Source organism: Rhamphochromis longiceps, linkage group LG8 (assembly GCF_057381845.1).
Source record: "Rhamphochromis longiceps isolate RC_006_pf linkage group LG8, R_longiceps_female_GT1.1, whole genome shotgun sequence".
In the NCBI taxonomy this organism is placed as follows: Eukaryota; Metazoa; Chordata; class Actinopteri; order Cichliformes; family Cichlidae; genus Rhamphochromis; species Rhamphochromis longiceps.
Window position 1 is genome coordinate 6,394,724 of NC_140564.1, and position 27,240 is coordinate 6,421,963.

Below are 27,240 nucleotides of genomic sequence, written 5' to 3' on the forward strand. Positions count from 1 at the left end.
TATGAAAAAATACAATCTCTTTTAACACTTGTTATTCTGAGATCAGGTCCTGAGTTGTAAAAGGACTGACTGGACACTTTAGGTTGGAGACAAATTATTGCTCCAGGTGAAAAAGCTTGAAGTATCTCAGCTTTTTATTCATGAGTGGGTAGGGGAAGAGTGGGGAACCGATGGGTAGACTGCCAGTGCAGTGATGACATCAGAAATCTTTGGTCCAGGTCTTTCATGTTCAACTTGAAGGAGTTGAACCCGCACACATCTTGTGTTGGCCAAGGAGAGAGTGGCCTGGCCTGGTTACTTAGACCACTTTCACAGTGACCTTAATAAGCACTAAACAATGGATGGATGTATAGACAATTTGATTCATACTATGAGCATCATAGAAATGGCAAAAACAGTCAATATTTTTTCTAATGGGTAGACAAAAGCCTTGGTAATAACACCACTACATCTCCACACTGATCATCCCTGTAACTGCATGTGTGTGCACGCACCCCTGCATGTACTGTGTTTTCTAGGTGCAGCGCTGGCACCAGGGGAATGAACACTTTGGCCGAGCCTGGCAGATAGGAGATGTGGTGGGCTGCATGGTGGATCTGAATGAGCACACCATGATGTTCACACTCAATGGAGAAGTGTTGCTGGATGATTCTGGATCAGAGCTGGCCTTCAAGGACTTTGAAGTCGGTGAAGGTCAGTACTCTGTCCTGGACAGCACATGCATTTGTAAAAACAGGAGACACTGCTCATTTTCAAGACCAAAGAGTAAATCTTACTAAACATACCAACTAGGGAAAGCAGGTGGCCCAAGTGTTCTTCTGGGTAAATAACTGATGAAAGAACATATTTACTCAATTATTAGTCTGTCAATTTTGTTAGCCTGTTTCTTACATTTAATTAAATGTGTTTCTCCTATGTTTCAAAGTTTGTAACTATGATTTTTTTAACAGCTGACTATTTCTGTAGGAAACTCTTAAAATGTCAGTCGTTACTTAGAAAACTTTTAACACAGAGGTTGGAACCAGCAAACTTTGGCATTTGAAAAAAACAACAACTAAATGACTGACCATACTGTTGCCAGTTAATTTTTAAACCAATGATGATAGATATAAATATATTTCGTCAGTAGTAAATATATTGAAAAGCAAAGCTTTTATCACAAAGGTGCAACATCTGGATACACTGTATGAAATATAGGATATCTTTCAATAAGAAGCTGTTTATATTAGAGTGTAAGATACCAACTCTTCACGGCAATTTTAAGACAGTATAGAGATATCAAATGTCTATCCTAGAAGAATATGTTTATGTGGTGGAGGAATATAAGGATCCAGGTGTCCACATATACAACCAGCTGAAGTGGAAGACCAATACAGAGGCTGTACAAAATTAGGGAAGGAGCAGGAAATGGGCATTTCCTAAGGAAGCACAGAGTCTGTCATTTTTTTAAGCCGAAGCCAAATTATTATTTGGCTGTCTATGCAATTGTCACTGTGTCCAGTGTTTTAAACAGATCAATGAAGTGCACAGTGCATCTCCTTCTATACAACACAGTCATCATTTACTATCTTACAAGCTGATGCCGAGGCGCTTAACCAGCATATCCTTTGAACTGCAGTTTAGTTTAAGACTGATGGCAAAAAACACTTTGAATGCTTCAGGTTTCTTCTTGGAAGTCAGAGTAACTCCACTTTTAGAAACAGGATATTTATACCTCTGTTTTATTAATAGTCCTAAAGCTCAGTAATGTTATCTGGACAGCAGCCGATAAGTCTACCAGATTCATTTCTTAGCATTGTCTTCTTTGATTTAAGGCTCCCAAAGGTAAATATGTCAGAATAGTTTTGATGATAACTCACTTCCCAACATCTCTTCTCTTCTTCTTTCTCTTTTCTGTCCTCCGGTCCTGTCCATTCTGATTGTAATAACTTAAAATGTAAAAAAAAAAAAAAAGATCAAATAACCTATGACAATCAAGTGGACCAGCAAAAGCCGTAATGGTCTACTTGGGAAAATAAACCTGTTGGGCGTATTTCTTGGCCAGAGAGGCAAAAACAAAACATAATTTTGGTGATTAAGGAGCACTGACTATGATAGCATTTAGATGTGAAAGAAGCAGATTATCTAGTGCGCAGATTTTAAGATACATAATTAATATATGTTTTATAGGATTTGACTGTTTTTGTCTGTCACAGGTTTTATACCAGTTTGCAGTCTGGGTGTGTGTCAGGCTGGGAGAATGAACTTTGGTAAAGATGTCAGCACTTTAAAGTACTTCACCATTTGTGGCCTACAAGAAGGCTATGAGCCTTTTGCTGTTAACATGAACCGGGATGTCACCATGTGGCTTAGCAAGAGGCTCCCTCAGTTTGTACCAGTACCCCTCCACCACCAACACATCGAGGTGAGGACAGGACCGTGGATACATTTCAACACATTCTCAATATTTAACAAACGTGTTGAATAAATAACCAAAAAATAAGCTGAGCTGAATAAAACATATGTTTGTGTTTCTTTTTCAGGTGACGAGGATAGACGAGACAATAGAGTCGTGTCCATGCCTGAAGGTCACTCAGAAGTCCTTCGGCTCACAGAACAGCTACACTGACATTACCTTCTACAGACTTAGCATGCCCATAGAATGTGCCGAAGCCAGGTGCCCACCAAACGGCAGCCTCTTCTCACCAAAGAGGGTAACAGATACTTTTTGTAAAACTCACATAAATGCAATCAAAAATGCATAAATGCAAATGCAGGAGCTGGAGTTCTCTGGGCAAAAATGCCTTGTTAGAGGTCTGAAGAGAATGATCATCCGCGTTGAGCTGCAGCAGTAACTCAAATCGCCTCTTGTTACAAACAATGTGCAGAAGTGTGGGGCTTGGTGTGTTTATTTCCAGTTGTAGCTTTTCTGAAAGAATTTTCTTCACTTTCTCCTCTGTTCAGGTCTCCCCCAGTGACTCCACAATACGCTCAGTTACTAGGTTGTTACGCCATCTTGTTAGTGACAGCCAACAGAATGTCACACACGTTGAATGTTAGAGTTCAATTTTTCAGTTTCAGATTTTATGTGATCCACGTCTTTATGTGTAAACTGAAGGCCTGTTTAGATCTTGTATAACTCACTTTTTATTGCCTCTGTTCTGGAGTTTATTGAATCCATAATGACTCTGACAAAGCTTTTAAAGTTTTCCTGTTGCTGTTGTAGCAACACCAAGTCATAAGAGTCCCATATTCGTCGTCTGATTCTGTCTCTGCTCTGGATTTAGGTGGCATTTTACAACACTGTTAACTTGATATCTGACACCTGGCTTCTCTCACAGTTTTCTAGCTTGTGACATTGAAATAATTTATAATTAATAATGTTATAGTAGTCGTAGTGATTCTGTTAAAGCTGCTGTGAAACATGGAGACTGATATCTAACTACATTAGTTGAACAAAATCATGTTCAACTCCTTCACAACATTTTTTAACAATTTTCTTAGTTTTTTTTACAAAGTCTCATGAATCCACTGAACAAACCGTGACTAAAAGGTCTGGGTGATATTATACAGAGTGACCTAAAACAGAGTTTAACAGATTTATGTCAGGACTTCTTTGATTACTTCCTGTTGCAGTGGTTTTGTGCATTCAGTTGTGTGTTTCTGCAGGAGTTGGAGGACTTTGAAAATGTGTCAGATTTTGAGGTCCTGATGAAGTCATCTCACAGTCATAATGGTCCCAATGGACCCGACAGAGATGAATTCAACAACCACAAAGATTATAACCAGGAGAAGCCCTCCAAGCTCAAACAGCGGTAATCCCTCCATCCTCTCAACAAACCCTTGACTCATTAACATCACATTAATGAGGCTTCAGATTGTTAAATGTTCCTCTTGTGATATTTATCCAAGGTTTTGAACTCTAGCAATCTCTTTCCTCTCTTTCATGGTGTTTATTTCTTAATCCAATCTACCAGGTTGACGCTGAAGAGAAACAAGCCAGACAACAGCTGTCCCTCATCTGCTCGTGTATCGGAGGAGGTGATGGCTGATGACAGAGTTAGCTCTGATTTCCTCATGCAAGCCTCCACTGTAAGACAACTGTCATGATGCGTAGCTCATAAATCCAGTGAGCAAGTGTGGCTTGATTTATAGGAGATGAATGTTTTTTGCTGAACCTGGTTCAAAATGCTCAGTGTGCTTTAACTCCTGTATTGGTTTACATGTGATTGCACCTCTTGCTCTTTCTGCAGTACTACTATTCAGTGCGGATCTTCCCAGGTCAGGAGCCCAGCAGTGTTTGGGTAGGCTGGGTGACTTCTGACTTCCATCAGTACGACCCGTGCTTTGAGCTGCACAAGGTCCGGACTGTCACGGTTACCCTGGGAGATGAAAAGGGCAAAGTTCATGAGAGGTTAGTCAAGTCTCTTGTGGAAGTGTATGGATAGGTTTCTGGGCTGAGTGGCATGTTGCAACAGAGCTGCAGGATTTTGCGTGAGTGTAAGAATGTTTCACCTGTTTATCAGCTTGTTTATGTTTTATCATAGACTTTATGCAAGGTTGGCTGTAGCTACACTAGATGTCATGATAAAGGGTGGATCTGACAGCGAATGGTGGGCTCATGAATGACTTGTCATTAGCCAGTGGGTGTCCTGTGTCCTTCATTTTCTCAGTCACAGCCACACCATAGATGACTGTTAAAACATGTTATGAACTGGGAAACCTCCCATACAGTAGGATATAAGCAATGCTATGAAAAAGCTTTTTAAATGGACATTTTAACATGGGAGTCTGTGGGGATTGATTTGCTTTTGGAGCCAGCCTCAAGTGGCCTCTAGAGGAACTGCAGCTTCTGGAACTTTGGCTTTGATGTCATATTTCTGCCCGTTGCCTCTTGTTTGTGATATTGTGCATCACCAAGCTGAAGTACAACAGGTGAGATAGAATTTGCAGAAAATGTTAAATTTTTGTGATTTATATCGTTATCGGACGATAGATGTCTTATATCGGGATATGAGATTTTGGTCATATTGCACAGCCCTAGTCCAGCTCTACATTTGCACCTAAAGATCAAAGGTCACTCTTTCGAGGATGCCAGTGTTCACAGTTTGGACTGAGAAGACAGATGATTTGAAAGACGTGATACATGTCCACTGTAAATAGACATCATGAACAGAGGTGGTGGCTTAGAACACGAACTGTCAGCCACCTACAATGCAGATTCCTTCCCTGAACACCACTCACATTTTGTGTTAGGTGGCCTAATAGGTCAAATCGTAGGTTGATGCACGGTCTCACAGTGGTAGACCCACTCCCTTTTTCAACCCTGGCTAATGTGATGAAGCACATGATTAACGACCCTCTTAAGGGACAACCCTCATTAAGGGTTAAAGACCTCGGACTCTCCACCATTTGGTTTAAGAACTTGAAGAAGCCTCTTGGATGAGAGTTTAAACATCTTCATGAGTTCCAGTCACTTTCTCTCCAAGCTCCTTAGATTACCTTGCACTCTTTAGTGTCGTTGGGAAAAACACCAGCACACGATATGACCAACTGCATGCACACAGTTTTTGCAATGATGTTTGTGGATTGGAAACGTTCTAGAAACCCTGCATTTGAAAAAAAAAATCCATTGCTCCCTTTATCCATTGCTCCCTGTGGTCGGCATGAAGCTGGACACTCTGGTGACAGTGGCAGAGAAAAGGACATTAAAGAAACTGCTGGACATTATGAACAATGCTGGGCATCCTCTGCACACGGCCATAAACAATCAGAAGAGTCTGTTCAGTGACAGGTTGCTTCTCCCCAAGACAAGAACTAACAGACTTAAAAACTCCTTTGTCCCACACGCCATCAGACTGTTTAACTCCTCTCTGGAGGGGAGAGGGAGGGGAAACAGGAGGACAAAGGAGGGGGGAACAACTAAGCTGTAGTGCCTCTTCACCTCACTGTACAATACCTTGTGCAATACTTTTTGTAAATAGTCAACAGTGCAATAGACTCAATACTTGAAATGTGCAATTCACTTGTATTTTTATTTTTTATTCCTATTTATTCTATTTATCCCCTTTGTATATTTTATTTATATTTGTCTCTGTATTTATATATGTGTGTGTGTGTGTGTGTGTGTATATATATATATATATATATATATATATATATATATATATATATATATATATATATATATATAACAATTCTGTAACTGTAACTTCGGTCGTTGCTGTGCTTTTTGGAAGTCGAATTTCCCAGAGGAACCCACCCGAGGGATTAATAAAGTTCTATCTTATCTTATCTTATCTTATCTTATCTTATCTTATCTTATGCTCACTCTTCCTTAGGGCTTACTAGATGCTGAAGTACTGCGACTAAAACTTAAGGACATCTGCACCAAAAACGCAGTTCCAGATGGCTCTGGCTCAATTATAACCACAGAGCTATAAATAATGCACAAATTATATGTTTTTGCTTCTTTCATCTCTTTGTATGGGATCAGCCCTGGTGACGGATACATCAGTGTGTTACTGTTCCCTCCATTTAGGCTGAAATTGGTCTGACGTTTGAAGCCGGCAGTGCAGGGAACTAAAAACTCCCTTCAAATGTCTTCAATGTAAAGCAATACACCTTTTCTTTTTTATAAATTTAAGGAAAAGAATGTACAGATATTTGTGTGAAAATGTAGGGTTTACAGTAAAAAGTTGTCAGAAAATAAATGGTCAAGTAAAATAGAGATACCTGAAAATTCTTCTTAAGCAGAATAACAAAGTATTTGAACTTCAGCACTTCCCACCCCTCAACTCTATGATGACCTTTCTCACTTGTACTGCCATCTCTTTGGAGCTTATATTCAAAATTAAAGTCAGCAATTAATCTGTGCTACAATACACCGGGGAAGCCTGGATTTTAAGCCTTTTGGGACTGTTATGTTGGACACTGAATTATTATTGACATTCATAACGCACATCTACACCATCATAACATCTTGTTTAGAGCAGCACAACATTTTCCATTAATGTACCGGGCAATCTTAGGAAAACTCACTTTTCTTTATTGCAGCCACCACACACTCCTGTAAAGGCTTACAGACACAAACTGATTCATTCACTAAAATACTTAAACATCGAGAAATGCACAGATCCAGATAAACACATAAACACATGCAAACTACCTCATCCAGAAGATACAGGATGCAGTTAAAGAACGGGGCAGGATGCTAACCCCATGTTGCTCTCGAATGCATTGTTCTGAATATGAGTGTGTGTGTGTGTGCGTGTGTGTCTTAGCTAGAATGCAGTAGAAAAGTGGTACATAGGAACCAGTCCATTTACCATTTAGTCTGAAAAACAAAGGAACTGGCCAATTCAATTTTCAAATAATTTGAAAATAGAGACTACGTATAAAAATAATTAAAGATCTTAAGACGTTCATGCAAAAATTCTATAAAACCCCTCGAATTAAAGCTGAATATCTGCACTTCAGTCACATATTGGTTGTTTGACTTAAAATCCACTGTTGTGATGTACAGAGGCACAACAGAAAATTATGGACCTAACTCTACATTACTTTCCACTTGTGTCCTGCAGCATAAAACGCAGCAACTGTTACATGGTGTGGGGTGGAGAAAGCAGCAGCCCCACTCAGGGGAGGAACAACGGCTTAGAGATTGGCTGCCTGGTTGACACTACAAACGGTCTGCTGACATTCACAGCCAATGGCAAAGAACTCAGCACATACTACCAGGTAAATATGTATGCTTTGATTCCAGGTTTTCATTTTTGTACATCATTTTATTTTTTTATTCTGCAAGAAAATAGGTGCTTTTTTGTTTTTTGAACCAGTTCTGATAAAACCATGTCTCCATCTACAAACACACTATGTTGTCCTCCACCTTTCCTCGCCTACTAATGAACCAGGCATCCACTGACTCATCAAAAAAATACATATATGGATCTCTAAGTTATTAGACATTTAACCAGTTTCTGTAATGTTGCCTCTGTACACCACAGTGTATTCTAAAACAGTGAAGATGTGACTGAAGTGTAGCATTAATCGTTGGAGTTGATTTCAAGCAATGTGATGTACAAAGAAATATGACGCAAGTGAAGGAAGCAATAATTAATGTGCACAACCAACTTAACCTGTCAAGAATTATATAAACTTTGCATGCAAATCATCAGAGTCTTAAAAAGAAGGAATGCACTTCTCAGCACAGCAACACCACAAGAGTCAAGAAATTGTAAAATTATTTCCAGCAGTTTGTGGACTGCTGCTTTCAGTTGACAGGATTTCCAGGTTAGCCTTTGCTGGAAGCTGAAGGTGGGTGTAGTAACATTCCTGCAAAGCATCTTGTGGGATTTCTTGGATTCTAGACTTAAGACAGTCACTGACAAAAGATTTTAATCCAAGTATTAAAATCAATCCTGATATTTCATATCCAATTACTTTTGAGCCCCTGATAATGGGACACTATAAAAATGGCTGTAATTCACTACTCAGGGAATTTGAAACCCACTGAATTAAAGCTAAAATTTTACACTTTGATCACATCTTAATTGTTTGTTTTAAAATCCAGTGTGGTGGTGTACTGAGGCAAAGTAAAAAAAAAAAAAAAACCTCACTGAATTCAAATAAAGGTCTAAAAGAAAACTGAATGGAATGTAGCTAAGAAATAATCTTAGATTTAAATTAAAACTTAAATCAACAGTTTGGCAGAAATTGCTATCACACTTCCAACAAAATGCAGGTAGCAGTACTGTAGTACTGCTAGCAACTACAGTTGTGGTCACAAGTTAACAGAGAGTCATTGTGGGAAATACTGTGATGGCAATTTTAGGCTTGTGTTGATTTCTTTGAATTGTGGAATGACTGAATAGATTGAAGTTCGAATTTATTTTGGATTTTTAGTGAAAAGATATAAGATCCACTAATATTTGGTTGAATGTCAATTAGCAAGTTACACCTCAACCATACATATTCGTTAGCTACCAGTTCGCTTCTGCCATAATTCTGGATGTTCTGGATATTTGTAACACCCAGTTGTGCCCAAATTTCAACCATCTCGCTTTTCATTTGAGGTCCAGAATTTGGGGACCATCCTCTAGCTCAGGGGTCTCCAACTAAAATAGCAAGAGGTCCACTACCTCCGTCATCCAATCAATCTGGGGTCCGAACCTTTTAAATGAAACGACAAAAATATTTTCTTTAATATTTAACTAACAATATAGATTTGTAACTACTGATCAATAATTCGTACGCTTATTAAATCATCTGCTGAACAGAAAAATGCAATCCAGTTAAAGTACGAATGTTAAACAAAAAACTGTTTAACAATGAAATTATGCAATAATCTACACAACATGTATTGCACATAAACCAACAAGTGCTTTAAACGGCGCAGAAAATATGTTTGACAAACCCAACACAACGTAACTTAGAACATATTCCAGAACAGTGCTGGCTCTCACTTCAGTAGGAGGAACTTGCAGGGACATTTGCAGCTAGCATTTTAAACTTTGGTTGAAATGGGCTCAGTTCAATTCTTAAGCATGCATGCAAATGTTCATTAGTCAGTTGTGAGCGAAGCCTGTCCATTTATCTTTTAATGTCCGATTTTCGTGGACTTTATGCATTTTTGACAAAGCCATTCTTTTTTTACTCACTCTGCACCACAAAGTCACCATTGTACTATCAGCAAGCACTATCTCCCAGGGTTGTAATTTAGCAATCTGTGTTGAGGACCTGCAGTTTTTTCTTCTTTGGTTTTTTTTTTGGTGGTTGGTGGTGCAATACCGCCACCAGCTGGCTTGGAGTGTGGACCAGAATTTTGCTGACCCACATAGCTGCCTCTCACACCTGTTCAAAAGTCAGCCACGCAGCCGGCAGGAGTAAATTACCTAACTACATAGTAAAGGATTAAATGCTTTGCGGTCCAGGCAAAACTCCCTTGGGGTCTGGATTTGGACTTGAGTCCTGGGGTTGGGGACCCCGGCTCTAGCTTAATTGTTCCATCCTCTTTGTTCATTGTAGTAATGCCACAGTCAGCGGAACTACATTAAAGCATGATGCTATCACAATCAGATTTGACAGCTAGTACAGTTTTCTTTGGTGTAAAAGCCCCACTCCACTTCATCTTACTCCTGTGCTTGTGGTCAAATAGCTCAATCTTTGTCTTGTCTGACCACAAAACCTTTATCCAGAAGGCATATATATATATATATATATATATATATATATATATATATATATATATATATATATATATATATATATATATACACACACAAACATGTGCATCCAGTCCTTTTGTTTTTTTGAAGTCATTAAACACGTATGCTGTATAGTCATTTTACAATGAAAGAAGAACATTTTAAAAACTTGAGGTTACTCTATACCGTAACCACTATTCTCTGATAAATCCCACTGTGGGGAAACTTAAATGGTGGCTGTGAAACTGCTGCCAGGACCAGGAGCTCGTACGTAGGGAGGTTCAGACACGGGCGTTCGTGGCCCTTTCATAAAATGGCAGACTAGCGGGTGATGCAGGTTGAAATGGCTCTGGGTGAGAGTAAAAGGAAAGGAATTTCCTGTGAGGCGGGCAAATGTGAATGTCAAAATATGGTATTTTAAGGGTCTGTTGATGTAAAGCAATTTCCTGGGCACACTAGAGTGGGATTTGTCAGCATCCTGAATTTGTACGACCTGAGATGCGGCTTTAGTGCCCTTAAGTCCAGTCGGACGCAGTCCTCCACCCTTCTTGGGAACAAGAAAATTTTTTGAGTAAAAGCTGCATCAGCTCTGCTCCTGAGATATTTCTCACAACGTAAATATTTATTTTTTCAAAATTCTGGATGATTCGCCTTTTACAAGAGAGAAAATCACTCTGGAAAATCTGGGAAGGGTGGTTGCAAATTGCAAGCAGTACCCTTGCTCTAATGTCCTCACAACCCACTCTGGTGTAGGGAGAGCTTGCCACCCTTCTGGTCTTGCTGAGAGAGGGCTCAAAGCCAGGCAGCCCACAGTGGAGGGCGCTTTGGCTTCCTCTTGTGGCAGAAACAGGTTCTGCAACCCTGGCCTGTTTTTGCCCAGCATTCATGGGGCTGGGTACCACAAGGAAATGGACCCCAGTGGTGTTTGTGTGTGAGGGCAATATGTTTTCAACATGTTTTCTGTGTTTTTCACAAACTTTTCCTGTGCCCTGGATGCACTTGATGAGTTTTTAATAAACTGTGTGTGCTAGTGAGACTGTGACCCTTGACTCAGCTGAAAAGCATCTTGTCGTCTCTTTATTGGAATGTGCACTGCGTGATCTAAAATCGGGTCCCAGGCAGAAGACACTTCTTCAAATGGGCTCTGGAACTGGGTCCTGAAGGGAACACAGAGCATGTGCTGGTCCAGCTCATCCATGGGGGATGTTAGGTGGTCAGCTTCTTCTTGTGGTCTGAACAGCAGGCAGGATGTGCTTCCTAGGCCAGTGGGTTCTGCAATTCCAGAGGAACTCGGCAATGAGGGATTTTTAAATGTCTGCATGGCAGCTGGATGACCCCCAGGAAAGGAAGCCCAAGAGTCACCTCTGCTGCTGAGGATAAATTCATCTGAGTCACCAGCCTCAGAAATCACAAGTTAACCTCAGATTAGAGCCCAGATAGATGCCACACAGAGTTCCAGTAGCAGACACATCTCTACATCAACTGTTCAGAGTGTGTGAATCAGGCCTTTATGGTCAAATAGCTGCTAAGAAACCACGACTAAGGAAAAGCAACAAGCAGAAGAGATTTGTATGGGCCAAGAAACACAAGGAATGGACATTAGACCAGTGGAAATCTGTGCTGTGGTCTTTCAAGCATGACCCCTCGTGTGGGGCGTGGTGGAAGCTAACACGCTCTCCAACTTGGCTTTATGGTGAAAAGTAGGCAAACTAAAAACGTGAGTCATGCTAGCGCCCGGTGACCAAGCTGTTAGCTTGCTTGAATAGACTGTTAAGCTAGCACTCACGTTAGCAGTCAGGAGAGATGGGGCTTCTAAGAAGTTAGAAGAGGAATTTGAATGACACTGCGTCACATCCTTTTATAGGGAGGAGGGCGGGACCTCCCTGATGACATAGAGGCTTCTGAGGACAATCCCGCGAGAGCATTCCCCATAGTGAGACACCAAAGCAAATGTTTGAAAGAGACCATGACATTCCTATGATGAATGTATGCAAACTTCTGACCACAACTGTAGGTACAAATCTACTTTGTGTGTCTCAGGCATGTCTCATACTGCACACTCAGTATTACCAGCACAACAACACTAAATCTGACACTCTGACTGCACACTGTGTCTCAAAATTTCAGAGTGCAGCAGTTATGGACTTTGACAGATCACCTCAGCATTTATAGGTAATTTTAGAAACTTTTCCCATGCACAGGTGGAACCCAGTACTAAGCTGTTCCCTGCAGTCTTTGCAAAGGCCACAAGTCCTAATGTCTTCCAGTTTGAACTGGGTCGTATTAAGGTGAGCACACACACACACACACACACACACACACACACACACACACACACACACACACACACACACACACACACACACACACACACACACACATCAAAAACAAAAAGGGAAGAACTGAGAGAATGACTCTTGGTAAAATAATTAATAAAAGAGACTGATCACTGAAAACAACTTCATTTATATGCAAATGGTCAATGGTAACACCATAAGTGAAGACCAAGTCAAAAGGGGTGTTCTGCTGTGTGAGTGGGCCCTGAAACATGTTAAATGAAGTTAAACAAGTCCATTATTGTCAGCAGCTTCTTAGTAGATATATATATATAGAGAGAGAGATGTATATAGATATATATATATATAGATATGTATGTATTTGGTCATTATCCAACTTTTTCTCTGTGTCCTGTCAGAATGTGATGCCTCTATCAGCTGGTCTGTTTAAGAGTGAGAAGAAGAACCCAGTTTCCCAATGTCCTCCACGGCTGCACGTACAGTTTCTTACTCCTGTTTTATGGAGTCGTGTTTCCAACCACTTCCTTAAGGTAACAGTGTCTTACTATAGTTCTGCATTACTATTACAGACCCGGGACACAAACCTGCCACCTGCAAACTCATGCAGAGTGTGTACACTATCCGCCCTTCATAAGCATCTCATATAATAAAGCACTACTTTTAAATTAAATCTCATGCCACTGGCATGACTGATTATTTCCCCTTAAATTGTGCCACATTTGTAAGGAAAACACATGTGTGGTTTGCGCTGCAGAGTTTAGTATGTGGATTTTACCCATGAAAAACTTGTCAAATCTTCTCTGGTAAAAAGAGCTTAATAGTCTAAGGCAGCTTTTCAAGTAATGGCCCATTTTATAGTCCATTTCTATGTCATCTGTCATAGAGACTCAAATGGCATTAAATATAATATCATGTGAAAAAAAACATTTGCCCCGTTGCTGATTTCTTATTTATTTCCCTTCTTTTTTTTTTAACATATTTAATATATGGTTAAGCTCCAACACATTTTAATATTAGACAAACATAACCCAGGTAAATCCAAAATATTTGCAGTAATAACTGGTTGTGCCATCCTTGGCCATAAATCTGTCAAAGCACTATGAAGGAATTTTAGCAAAGTGTTCATTTGTATATATTTTTTTTCATTTAGACTTGGAATTGATGGTGTGCTTGGGATCATTGTCCTGCTGACGACATACAGATCTATTTCGAATTAACTGATGATCCCGTTATGTCTTTGCACGGCTTTCACGAGTGCATGCACGAGGTCAAAAATTGGCTCGCAGGTAATTCTCTTATTCTAAATGACAGGAAAACTGAAATTATCGTGTTTGACAATAGTATCCCCCATGGCCAACTCCGTGATGGCCAACACCCCGATCCAGCAGCTGAATCATCTTTAGGAGACAGTCCTGGCACTTATTGGATTTTTTGGGTGCCCTGAAGCTTTCTTCAGAACAATTGAACCTCTTTCCTTGAAGTTCTTGATGATCTGATAATCCGATGATCCAGTTGATTTAGGTGCGATCTTAGTAGCAACAACATACTTGCCTGTGAAGGCCTTTACATGCAACACATTGATGGCTGCCTATGTTTCAAGCATCACCCTTCTTTGTAACGCATCCAGTCTGCTATTCTAATTCATCACCAATATTTGTGTCATTCTCAAAACTTTTGGCCACGACTGTATATACCAAAATATTCTAAAATCAAAACTGAGGCCATTTTTCTGATAGGTAAAGCTTGGCCGAACAACGTGTATGTCAGGAATGCAAAGGCAGGATGATGGATATGGTGTTAAACTGAGGGTTCCCCTTCAGTGATGGAAAGGAGCGGAGGTTCATATCCCAGTGAAACCTCAAACAGTGACACTGGCTGGCTGAGGAGGTCATCAATTTATGGGCATATTCCACCCATGACAGCTGAGAGCTCCAGTGGGACTGTTAAGAAGAAACCACACAACATAGAGCTGCCTCCAGCTCCTGGTTGGCCCTCTCTGCCTGCCCGTTGGTCTGGGAAAGACTCACTTGGGCCGCCAGAACAGAGCAAAAACTCCTTTCAAACCCATGATGTGAACTGTGGACCCCAATCGGACACAATGTCTTGAGCTATGCCAAGGCAGAACAATGAACAGTCAACAGCTTTGCTGTCTCCAAGGGGATGGGAAACCTGGGCAGAGCAATGAAATGTGCAGCTTTAGAAAAACAATCCACAATGGTCCATATGGTGGCATTACCTGAGGATGGTGGTAGTCCACTTATGAAATCCAGGGCGATGTGCGACCAGGGTCTCCTGGGAATAGGCAGGGACCTGAGAAACCCAACTGGTGGAGAGTTGGAGGCCTTATAATGCACACAGGTATAACGAGCAGAAACAAAATCCTGGACATCTCGAGCTAGTGACGGTCACCAGAACAAGCGTTACATCAGTGTTATTGTGTGGTTCTTATCCACAGTTAAACTTAGCAGAGTGGGCCCACTGAATCCCTTTGCTGCGCACTGCGGTGGTTATGTATAGTCAGTTAGGAGGGCCCGTTCCAGGGTCGGGTTTTTCCCACTCTGCGTTTCTCATTAGACCTTCAGTCTCCCATGTGAGGGCCCCTATGATGCAGGCTGCAGGCAGGATGGTCGGATTGAACCGAGTGAAGAACAGGGCCCACCTGGCTTGGCAATAGTTGAGGCGCTTCACCGTTTGCAGGTACTTGAGGTTTTTGCGGCCTTTACAGATGATCAGTGGCTGCTCCGTCCCTTTTAGCCAGCACCTCCATTCCTCCAAGTCGAGCTTTATGGCCAGCAATTCTCGATCTCCCTCGTCATAGTTCCGCTCAGCCTGAACGAGAGAAATATGCACATGGGTGAAGCTTACCCCCAGAGTGCTGGGATAACACCGCTCCAACTCCCAGATCCGACGTGTCCACTTCTACTATGAATGGCTGAGAGAGGTCTGGTTGCAGCAAGATGGGCATGGAGGCAAACTTATTGTTGAGTTCGGAGAATGGTTGCTGCGCCACAGGAGCCCACTGGAAAGGAACTTTGGGAGAGGTTAAACATGCGAAGGGCAGAGCAATGCCACTGAAATCATTGCTGTAGAAATTTACAAAGCCCAGAAACCTCTGCAGCTGCTTATGGGTCTGGGGCTCCGGCCATTCTACCACTGCCTTAATTTTAGCTGGATCCACCTGCAGCTGGCCCTGGTAAATGGCCTGTATTTGTATAGCGCTTTACTAGACCCTAAGGACCCCAAAGCGCTTTACACATCCAGTCATCCACCCATTCACACACTGGTGATGGCAGGTACATTGTAGCCACAGCCACCCTGGGGCTCACTGACAGAGGCGAGGCTGCCGGACACTGGCGCCAGCCGGACCCTCTGACCACCACCAGTAGGCAACGGGTGAAGCGTCTTGCCCAAGGACACAACGACCGAGACTGTCGGAGCTGGGGCTTGAACCGGCAACCTTCCGATTACAAGGCAAACTCCCAACTCTTGAGTCACGATCGCCCCATCCCTGTTCCACAATGAACCCCCCAAAAAGCGACAGACTGAACTTGGAACTCACATTTTAGAAATATAACAGGGAGGTATTGAAAGCTGTTTTCCACTCATCCCCTTCCTTGATCCTTACTAAATGATAGGCATTCCTTAAATCCAATTTTGTGAAAATGGTGGCTTCTTGTAACAGTTCAAAAGCAGAAGATAACAATGGCAGGGGATACTTGTTCTTTATCGTTATTTTGTTTGGAGGGACTTGGCCTTTTTCTCCACAATGAAGAACCCCGCCCTGAGTGGGGACTTGGAAGGGCGGATTATTCCAGCTGCCAGAGAATCACTGATTTAGTGTTCCATGGCCTCCCATTTCGGCTTAGAAAGACTGTACAGGTGACTGGTGGGGAGTGGTGCCCTCAAGAGCAGATCAATTCCACAGTCATATGGTCTCTGCGGAGGAAGTGAGAGAGCCAAGTCCTTGCTAAATACTTCAGCTAGGTCATGGTAAACTGCAGGAGGCACCGTAGGGGTCAGGTGCAATATGTGCTGGGCTGATGGGATGGGGTGGGTATCCAATATCCCTTTCGCCTGCATCAACTCCCACCTCCAACAGAGTTAGACAGCATTCCAAGGGAGACTGGGGACACTGAGTCCAAATGGTCCACGTTCAGGACCAAAACTGCTGAAGCTGCTGCACTGAGTTGTGGCCGCAAGGTGGTTGGTGCCTGTCATGCACCAACCACCGAACCACATGTCGAACCAGATGGTCAACCCCAGAGGGGAAGGGAACCATCAGCCATGGAAGGAGTCCTATTGAGCTTGGTTAGCCTGAAGGACTTCGGAAGCAGCCGGTGGGTACCAACAGGCCAAGCAGAACGGGGCAGTGGCTGAAGCAAATACTTGAGTTTGGGTGTTTCCTCTAAGGAAGACGTGTCAGTGGGATTAAGGAAATCTGCGAAGCATTCCTTCCAACACCCGACAATGTCCTCAGTCGAAGTCAGCAGCACATTTGACCATGTCCCTTGGGGAGTCCTGTGGGAGGTGCTTAGGCTGCTGCCCTGTGACCTGGTCCCAATTAAGAGGAAGAAAATAGATGGAGGGATGGATTTTTATTGTGGGATTTAAATAAATTCATTTCCACCACCTGGCTGGGGCCTTTCTGTGTGGAGTTTGCACATTCTTCCTGAGTTTGTGTGGGTTCTCTCTGGGTACTCCAGCTTCCTTCCACAGACATGCAGTTAGTCGGGCTAGGTTAATTGGCCAGTCTAAATTGCCCGATAGGTAACGGTTTTCTGTCTCTATCTATGGTAGCTGGGATAAGCCGTTCATGGATGGATGGATAAATATCTTTTCATATAGAGTTTTCTGTAGTGCTGAAAAATAATCTCAAATGTAGCGTATGTTGTGTATGACTTTTGTCCAGGTCTCAGTATCCAGAGCAAATGATCGACATGGCTGGCTGGTGCAGTGTAACAAACCTCTGCAGTTCATGTCTCTGCACATACCTGAGGAGAACAGGTACAGTCCACACAGCTAAACACACACACCTTTTCATCCTTCCTCCCTCACATTTCTCATGCAGTGTGTACCTTTCTGTTGCTCAGGTCGTTGGATATCCTGGAACTGTCAGAGCAGAAGGACTTATTAAAATTTCACTACCATACCCTCAGACTGTACTCTGCCATCTGTGCTCTGGGAAACAACCGAGTAGCTCATGCCCTCTGCTCCCACGTGGATGAGGCACAGCTCCTTTACGCTATAGAGAATAAATATATGCCAGGTAACAGACACACTGCTTATAAAGCATATTCTCATTCTCAATTTTCTATATAGTAAACCTACTTTATAGAAACTCTTGAATTTTTTTCTGAATCTATGTCTATTTCTCAGCGTTAGCCTTATAAAATACTGTTCCAATTGTCTGAGTAAAACCACAACCCTTAATCGGACAGCTGGTTAAGAATATGAATAGTGTAATTTTTTTTCATTTCATTTAATTTTTTGACCTTGGCACCTTAGATAGTCCATAAAACAATAAACATAAGAAGAATTAATATGTGCAATAGTACTGAACATGATAAAGAAGCATGTAAACGTTACAGGGCAGACGTCAAACTTGTTCTGTCTGTCCTCACAGGTCTTCTTCGTGCTGGCTACTATGACCTCCTCATCGACATCCACCTGAGCAGCTATGCTACAGCTCGCCTCATGATGAACAATGAGTACATTGTTCCCATGACCAATGACACAAAGAGCATCACTCTGTTCCCAAATGAAAAGAAGAAACATGGCCTGCCAGGCATTGGACTCAGCACCTCTTTGAGACCCAGAATGCACTTCACATCCCCAAATTTTGTTTCCAGGCCCGGACCATCGTGCTTTAACAACGGCAACAGTGGATCAGGAGATTGTTTCCAGTACAGCCCTGAATTCCCCTTAGATATACTGAAAGTTAAAACCATTGAGATGTTGACAGAGGCAGTACGGGAGGGAAGCATGCACGTACGGGACCCAGTAGGAGGAAGCACAGAGTTTCTATTTGTTCCACTCATCAAGCTGTTATATACTATGCTCATCATGGGCGTTTTCCAAAACGGAGATCTGAAGAATATCCTCCGACTGATTGAACCTTCTGTGTTCTGTGAACGACGCAATAAGCAGGATGCACTTTGCATGGAGTTGGAGGTGCTAAAGAAGGGTGAAGCCGAAGGAGGAGGAAAGGAGGGAGTGCTGAATGTCCCCAAAGAAGGACTGTTAGAGATGAAGCTGCCAGAGCCTGTAAAACTCCAGGTGACACTAAGTAGAAACTCCCAGTTTGGAAATGCATTTCTTATATAGAAATTCACTGTTGTTTACCATTTTTGTTTGCTAAGGTAAAGGTCATATTCTGTTTATATTTCAGTTGGGATTATTATAGTTATTCCAACTAGTAACTAGGACCCTCCATGTGCATGCAAGGAAATCTCGAGACCGAGGAAGACCCAAAGCGTAGAACTGAACAGGCATCAGTGACAACTGATACAACTTTCATTAACTCACATATTACCTGACCTAAGTGATTTTACAGACTGTGTAGAGGTCATGCCGAAATAGGAATCCCTACATGAAGTAGTGTGTGTAAAAGGACATTAGCTATAAGCTGATGTGATCAGCACTGAGGTCAGCTTCTCTGGCTGTGATAACAAAGCTGTAGAAAGCAACAAAGTAAAAAAAACATAGCTTATGACAAATCTTGAGACATTTTATCATAGACATCCAGGTGCCAAGATGGTGTGAGCAGTATACTGAAATTAAATCAGAATATTCAACAATCCAATGTAAGCACATGGTTCTGGTTTCTTGGAAAAACACAACACAAGTGCAAAGACAGAAGAAGAATTTCAGTTGTGCAAAAGTCTCAATCAGACATGGGAGCAAAGGTAAATATATGTTGTGCAGTTCTTTTTCTAACTTCGCTCGGTGTTTCACTATGGGAATCGCCTCGGCGTGACCAACTACGGAAGCTCCAATGACACCACGTCTGTCTATGACAGACCTGTCGAGCCGTGCTCAGGGCTCTGCCCCCTCGTACTAACACGGCCGACCAGCTCCTCCTAACTCATTCTCGCTTTCTTCCCGTGAGAAACTACTTTGAGCTCCCTCAGCGCATCCAGGCTAACTTGATTAGCTGCTTAACAGTTCTCAGGCGTCCCGTGTAGGAGTACGTCGCCGAACGCAGTTTTTCCGGTTCCAGTTTGGATCGTGCTGAGTAAGTCCTTCGAAAGAAGTGTACTTAGAGTTGCACTGTGGAACAGCAACCGCGTCAGGCGAGCTGTCCCAGCGGTTCCTGGTTTTAGTTAGCGAGGTAGCCGACGTTGTGTGACTCGGGCTAACGCGTTACGGCGAGCTGTTCGTTCAGTGTCCGGCTAGCATTAACTTGTTAGCAGGCCACGAACCACATTAGCGTCTCACTAGCATTAGCTTGTTGGTCGACCTAGGGTTCGGTTAGCATTAAGTTGCTAACGATATTGGCTAGCGGAGTGCAGCTAACGTGTCACGACGAGCTGACTCCCGCCGCGACTAGATCGGCTTTAACACCCGCTGCTAGTCCTAGCTACTTACGGGCTAACGTGTCGAGACGAGCCTGGTGTAGCCTAGTCTCACCCCTTTCCGCTTACCATGTCTACGGCTCCTACTCCCACCAAAAGGTCGGAGCCGAAGGCTAAAGAGGCTGCATCCCGCCCGTGCCCCGCATCATGCGGTGCCACCATCTCGGGCAGGGACCCTCATCCAATGTGCATCGTCTGTATGGGTGCCAAGCATGCTCAGGCTTCACTGGCGGACCCTCAGGGATGCCCACACTGTGCTTTGATGCCAGAGAAAGTCCTGGAAAGGAGGCTGAGAGTAGCAGTAACGAACAGTCAGGACCCCTGCCTGTCGGCTGCTACTGCTACGAGCGATATCCGTCATCCGCGAGCCTCCACAAGCTGGGCGGACATGATGGAAGAAGAGTCCCCGCTCATGCCCCCATCGTTCGAGGACCTCCTCGATCAAAACGTGGGCGAGCCGGGTGGCGAGGACGCGGAGGGCGATGCCGACTCCGACCTCCTCGACCTGGAGGACATGGATGAGGAACAGGAGGATGACTCTACCTTTCCTCCCCAGCAGTCCAGGCCACCGAGTGGGGCTGAAGTTGCACCCCTGGTGGACAGCAATTTGTACGAGGTCTGCAAACGGGCTGCTGCCAAGCTAGGCATCCCATGGCCAGCCGCCCAGGATGCCGAAGGGGCAGAACGCAACCTGTATGACGGCAAGAGGCTCCCACCAGCCTTGCCGCCATCAAAGCAGCTTCTGCCAGCAGTCCCAGCCTGCATGAAAGAAATGAGTCGCTATTGGTCAAGCCCTTTTAAAAGCAAGCTTCCGACCAAGGGCTGCTCTAAGCTTGAGATCCAGGGGATGGGTGAACTGGGGCTGACTGAACCCCCAGCAGTGGAGCCTTCAGTGGCGTATCACCTTCACCCTAACCGCAGGGCAGTCTCAGCTTCTTCTAGCATTTCTTTGCCCAACAAGATAGATCGCCTCACGGCATCTATTTATCAAAGGACGTACAAATATGCTGCACAGTCAGTATGCTCGCTTAATGCAGTCACACTGCTATCAGCATATCAGGCAGAAATTCTGGAAGACATGGGCCGTCAGCTTGACTCAGGTTCCCCGAACCCAGCCCTCTGGGATGAAATCTGCGTGGTTAATGATCTCATTCTTCGCTCCTCCAGGGGAGCAGTCCAAGGGTGTGGTCGCGTTATGGGCCTTGCAGTCTCGGGTGAGAGAGCCTTGTGGCTAAACCTGTCAGGCCTGGGTGATGCTCAGAAGGCTGAGGTCATGGATGCAGCCTATGACCCCACCAAGGGTCTCTTTGGCCCAGCCCTGGAGAGAATGAGAGAAACAAGCACCCGCAGAAAGCAGGAGGGTGAAGCATTCAATCTCTGCTACCCAGAAAACCTAACTCTCAGCCCCAGCAGGTGCCAAGAGCTGGCTTTGCAGCAACAGCAGCAGCTGTGAGAGGGAGACAGAGTGGGGTCAGAATGCAGAGAGGAGCAGGAGGCCAGCAGGGTGCCCACCAGGCCAAGGTAGAGAACCGAAGACCTTGGGGCAAGCATTCCTTTGCAGCAGTTGCTGCAAAGAACAAGCCGTCACACCCCGGAGAGGGGAAAAAGAAGCGGTCAGCCTAGCACACCTGCAGCATTCTGTGTCACCCCTCTTTTCTTCCCCAAAGAGAAGGAAGGTGTTAGAAGGGGTAACCAAATCACTCCAAAGTTCAGGGTCTCCGGAAGTTTCCAGTTCACCAGGAGCACTCTCTCAGTCTCCTCCTCCAGTTCAGGGAGGACAGACTTGTGGACAAATGGCGCAGTGTCACCAAACACTTCTAAGCACTCTGTCTGTGTCACCAAGCACTGCCCAGAGTCACCAGACACTTCACTGTGGTTTGGGGGTAACAAAAGAAATAAAACGTGCATTTCTGCAGCCAGGCAGTTTGCCAAGGGCATGTCCCCCCAGTTTCAAAATAAAAACAAAAGAAAATCACTGCAATTTTTCTTTGTTCCCAGCGGGGGGAGCTCACGCTCTTCCCGAGGGGGAGAGCCCCAACTCCTTCCGGGAGACAGGGGTGACGTCACGCTACCGCTTCTTCAGAGGCCCGCTCGCAGCGCGGCTGGAGCGGTGGCGCGCATGCGCAGTTCATCCCTGGGTCTTGTCAACCATTTCCCATGGTTACAGACTACAGTTTGCGGCAAAACCACCGAGATTCGGCGGAGTGTTAGCTTCTGTGGCCAGTCGCGATTCAGCGAATGTGCTGGAGGAGGAAATATCCTCCCTGTTACACAAACAGGCGATCGGAGCGGTTCCGAGCGAAGAAGCTCAGCAGGGCTTTTACTCCCGCTATTTCCTCATCCCGAAAAAGGACGGAACGCCCATCCTTGGCCAAAAACTCTGCTGTATGCTTTCCCTCCCCTCAGCCTGATCTCCCCAACACTGATCAGAGTGAGGGATCAGGGGCTGTCTCTGATTTTAATAGCTCCACGGTGGCCATCCAAACACTGGATAGCAGAAATCATCCAGCTTCTGGTGGACGAGCCATGGGCACTCCCCATCCGCAGGGACCTTCTGTCTCAGGCGCGGGGGGAGATATACCATCCCCATCCAGACCAGGTTGCTCTCTGGGCCTGGCCCGTGAAAGGTGGAATTTGAAGGCAGCAGGCATGCCTCCGAAGGTTATTGAAACCATTCAGAATGCCAGAGCCTCCTCCACCCGTTCCATTTACAGCAGTAAATGGCGTGTTTTTGAAGAGTGGTGCCATGAAAAGCAGATTATCCCTTTTCAGTGTTCAGTGGTGGAGCTGTTGTGTTTTCTTCAAGACTTGCTGGACAAAAGGAAAGCTTTTTCCACTATAAAGGTCTATTTAGCAGCTATTTCAGCCTGCCACGTGGGGTTTGGTGATAAACCTGCTGGGCAGCACCCCCTTGTAGGTCGCTTCATGAGAGGGGCGCGTCGAACGCTCCCAGTTTCTAGACCACTGGTCCCTTTATGGGATCTGTCAGTCGTTTTAGACGCCCTCTCCCACCACCCCTTTGAGCCTATTGGGGCAGTGGGGTTGAAGTTTCTCTCTCTTAAAACCACTCTGCTGTTGGCTCTAACCACAGCCAAGCGAGTTAGTGAATTACAGGCTCTGTCTATTCACCCCTCTTGTCTACAGTTGGCCCCGGGACTCACTAAAGCACTCCTGAGGCCTAACCCAGCCTTTGTCCCTAAAGTGTTGGAAACATCATACAGGTGCCCTACAGTAGAGCTCCTAGCTTTTCACCCCCCTCCATTCTCTTCCGAGAGGGAGCAGAGGCTGAACACTTTGTGCCCTGTCTGGGCCTTGGGGACTTATGTTGACAGAACAGCTGGATTCAGGAAGTCGGATCAGCTGTTTGTTTCCTGGGCCTCCCCTCACAAGGGCAGGCCCGTATCACGCCAGAGACTAGCTCATTAGATTGTAGAGGCCTTAGCTCTGGCTTATAGCTGTAAGGGCTTGCAGGCCCCCCCGGGACTCCGAGCACACTCCACTAGGGGTGTGGCCACATCCTGGGCGTTGTTCAGAGGTGTATCAGTCCAGGATATTTGTGCGGCAGCAAGCTGGGCTACGCCGCACACGTTTGTCCGGTTTTATCGGCTGGATGTTGCACAGTCATCCCTGGCTCAGACGGTGCTGGATTCTGGTGCCTCAGGTTCGACCTGAGATCCTGGAGTAGCACTGGAGAGTAGCTTCGGGAGCTGGCGCAATCCGGGAGTGGGCCATATCTCCCATAGTGAAACACCGAGCGAAGTTAGAAAAAGAACGTTGGGTTACTTAACGTAATCCCTGGTTCTTTGATAACAGAGTGAGGTGTTTCACCAACACTTCCCTCCTTGCTTAGGCACGGAAAGAAATCTGCTTGGAATGAGTTAGGAGGAGCTGGTCGGCCGTGTTAGTACGAGGGGGCGGAGCCCTGAGCACGGCTCGACAGGTCTGTCATAGACAGACGTGGTGTCATTGGAGCTTCCGTAGTTGGTCACGCCGAGGCGATTCCCATAGTGAAACACCTCACTCTGTTATCAAAGAACCAGGGATTACGTTAAGTAACCCAACGTTATGCATCATCGAAGTACCGGAGAAATTATAATAACTTAATACATCACATACCATAAAGGCCCTTTCACATAGAATTTTTAAATAATACGGTCGTCTTTTCCAAGTCCCTGTTAGTAAATGATTTAATAATTGATCAACAGATTGATTTACTCCACTGTTACCTTCTTCTGTGTCCAGAGCAGCAACCTGAATGCTACTCCCACAGAGGTCGATTATCTTGTTAATATTTTTACATCTTCACTTAATACAACTGGATACTGTTGCTCCTCTGAAAGAGAAAACCTTAAATCAGAAGTACTTCATGCCCTGGTGTAGCTCACAAATATGCACCTTAAAGCAGATGACACGTAAGCTAGAGAGGAAATGGTGTCTCAGTAATTGAGAAGATCATCATTTAGCCTGGAGAAATTGTTTGCTCCTTCATATTCAATCCCTCCATAAAGCTGGAATATCTTATTATTCATCACTGATTGAAGAACATAAGAACAACCCTAGGTTTGTATTCAGCACTTTAGCCAGGCTGACAAAAAGTCACAGCTCTGTTGGGCCTTTAATGTTGACTAGTAATGACGTGATGAACTTCTTCACAAATGAAATTTGAACCATTAGAGAAAAAATAAGCATCTCAAATGGACCATTATGTACAGCTACTTTCAGTGCCATTAATATTTACAGATTGATCTTTCTGACTTAAGTAATTACTTCCTCCAAACCATCTGTTATCTCAAAACTCCTTGAAAGAGTAGTTGTAAAACAGCTAACAGATCATCTGCAGAGGTTTATTTGAAGAGTTTCAGTCAGGTTTCAGAGCTCATCACAGCACAGAAACAGCTTTAGTGAAGGTTACTAATGATCTTCTTGTGGCCTCTGACAGTGGACTCATCTCTGTGCTTGTCCAATAGCATTCAGTGCTACCGATCATAACATTTTATTACAGCGATTAGAGCATGCTGCAGGTATTCAAACCACTGCACTGTTGTCGTGATCTGTGAGTGCAGATCGTGTCTTGAAGACACACGTGAATGTGGGACCAATCTTAACAAGTGATCTGTATTTTCTTAACAGATCACGTCTCTGTCAGACTGCAGGCTTACTTGGGGTTTCTAGCGTATTTAAAATCTGAATGGAAGGAAGAGGCTTCAGCTATTTGGTCCCTCTTCCGGTTCCCTGTTTGGATTTATATAGATAGAGAGACACTCTCTATATTTTTAAAATTAGGCTTAAAACTTTCCCTTTTGGTAAAGCTTATAGTTTAGGGGTGGACCGGTTGACGCTAAACCACCACTTAGTTATGCTGCAAGAGCACTTATCCATGAGTTATCTTAGCTACTTTGGGCTACACTCTAGTTCTCGTGGGATGAGACATGGAGTACTTCTTAAAAAGTTCACCACTTCATCACAAGGCTGACATAAAGAGACAGAAAGCTATTTACTCTCATATTGACAGCCTAATTTAGATTGCCAGTTATCTTTAGAAGCAGATGGTAGAATGAACGAACTCCACAGAAAGTTCCCAATCAAAGAAAAAGCTGAATCCAGAACCAGAATCATGCAGTAAGACCCAGATCTTATGGCAAATTCTGAATGTTCTTGTTCCTACAGAGGCAGCTACACCAAGAATTTCTGGTGAAATTTCTGGTAAAATTCCTATCATACTTACCATAAAAAACAGAAACGAGACATTCTTTGTATCGGGCTTTAAACAAGCTTTTTAATGATGTAATGACACCAATTCATTTGTGCAGGATTTCTGCATTGACGTCATCTGTCAGTTTTGTAGGGTCATGCATGGTCTTGACTTAGGTTGAGGGTTGAAATCCTACAATGATAGATAGGGAACAGTATGATTTGGCATTTTTCACAGAATGAGAACTTTCCCCTAATATCGAAATCGCTTTAGAAAGAGATTTCCTAATGGCCACTATGTGCATTTTTTAAAATTTCTTCTTTAAACCATGTCATTTTGTTTGTGTGTGTGTGTGTGTGTGTGTGTAGATGTGTCATGTGCTGCAGTACCTGTGTGACTGCCAGGTGCGCCATCGTATTGAGGCAGTGGTGGCCTTCTCTGATGACTTTGTGGCTTGTCTCCAAGAAAACCAACGATTTCGTTACAATGAGGTGATGCTGGCACTCAACATGTCTGCAGCCCTTACTGCCAAGAAGACCAAAGAGTTCAGATCTCCCCCACAGGAACAGGTGGGAACACCACAGAACAACATAAAGCATAAATATAACTGTAACCATTTTCTGTAATTCAAATGGTTGCCGAGCAGAGGACTCTTGCTCAGTGAAGAGCAGTAAATAATGCGACTTACATACACATTTTATTTTAATTTGGCTTTGTATAGAAACACAGTTTTTGCAAACTGTCAGCTAATCAGCCAAGGTTGAGGGTGAACCCATAGTGAAACCTGGCCCCACCCTATCATGTGATATACTGAGGTCAGAAGGCAGTGAGTGGGCGTTAAGGCATCTGGGAAGGGATCTCAACACTGACAGCTGGTGTCATAAGCCCCGTCTCTGTTCAAAGATGGCCGTTCACAGTGGACATAGATGCTTCTTTCAGTCCTCTTTAAAACCATCTGTCTTCTCTGTCCAGCATGTGAACATTGGCATCCTCGAAAGAGTGACCTTTGACCTTTAGATGCAGATGAACAGCCAAGTCTTGTTGTGCCATGTGGTTGCTTGGTCTCTCGAATGTAGAGGTCTGGGCGTTCCTCGCTACACTGCACAGCATGCACTACGTTGTTAAGTTTGTGTTTAGGAGTTTTGTCTTTGGGATGAACCAGTTGTTGTCTGAGTGTGTGGCCGGGTCTGAAGTATACTCTTGGCTCTTTTAAAGGGATAGTATTAGCTATTGATACAGATATGTTGACGACACCTGGTTCAAAATCAAAATCCAAAAAGTAGAATCCTTCATTGCTCACATCAACTCAGTGATTAAAAACATAAATTTCACCAGGGAAGACACAAAGGACGACTGTTTGCCTTTCCTGGACTGCGCCGTGCACATTAAGGAGAATGGAAACCTCAACATCAAAGTTTACCGGAAGCCCACACACACGGACCAGTACCTCCTCTTTGACTCCCATCACCCTCTGGAACACAAACCTGGAGTAA

At 44.0% G+C, this 27,240-nt stretch overlaps 1 protein-coding gene across 1 annotated transcript in view; it reads left to right on the forward strand.

The window, feature by feature from the left end:
• The window catches only part of LOC146663001 (ryanodine receptor 2-like), a 313,610-nt gene that overhangs the window by 139,548 nt on the left and 146,822 nt on the right, over positions 1-27,240 (forward strand). Inside the window, exons 28-40 of the mRNA XM_085415589.1 lie at positions 519-693; positions 2,196-2,404; positions 2,523-2,693; positions 3,649-3,794; positions 3,957-4,071; positions 4,233-4,393; positions 7,563-7,719; positions 12,386-12,472; positions 12,880-13,011; positions 17,391-17,485; positions 17,572-17,747; positions 18,105-18,757; positions 26,116-26,316. Of these exons, the coding sequence (XP_085271715.1) occupies positions 519-693; positions 2,196-2,404; positions 2,523-2,693; positions 3,649-3,794; positions 3,957-4,071; positions 4,233-4,393; positions 7,563-7,719; positions 12,386-12,472; positions 12,880-13,011; positions 17,391-17,485; positions 17,572-17,747; positions 18,105-18,757; positions 26,116-26,316 (2,478 nt within the window). The remainder of the gene's footprint in view (positions 1-518; positions 694-2,195; positions 2,405-2,522; positions 2,694-3,648; positions 3,795-3,956; positions 4,072-4,232; positions 4,394-7,562; positions 7,720-12,385; positions 12,473-12,879; positions 13,012-17,390; positions 17,486-17,571; positions 17,748-18,104; positions 18,758-26,115; positions 26,317-27,240) is intronic.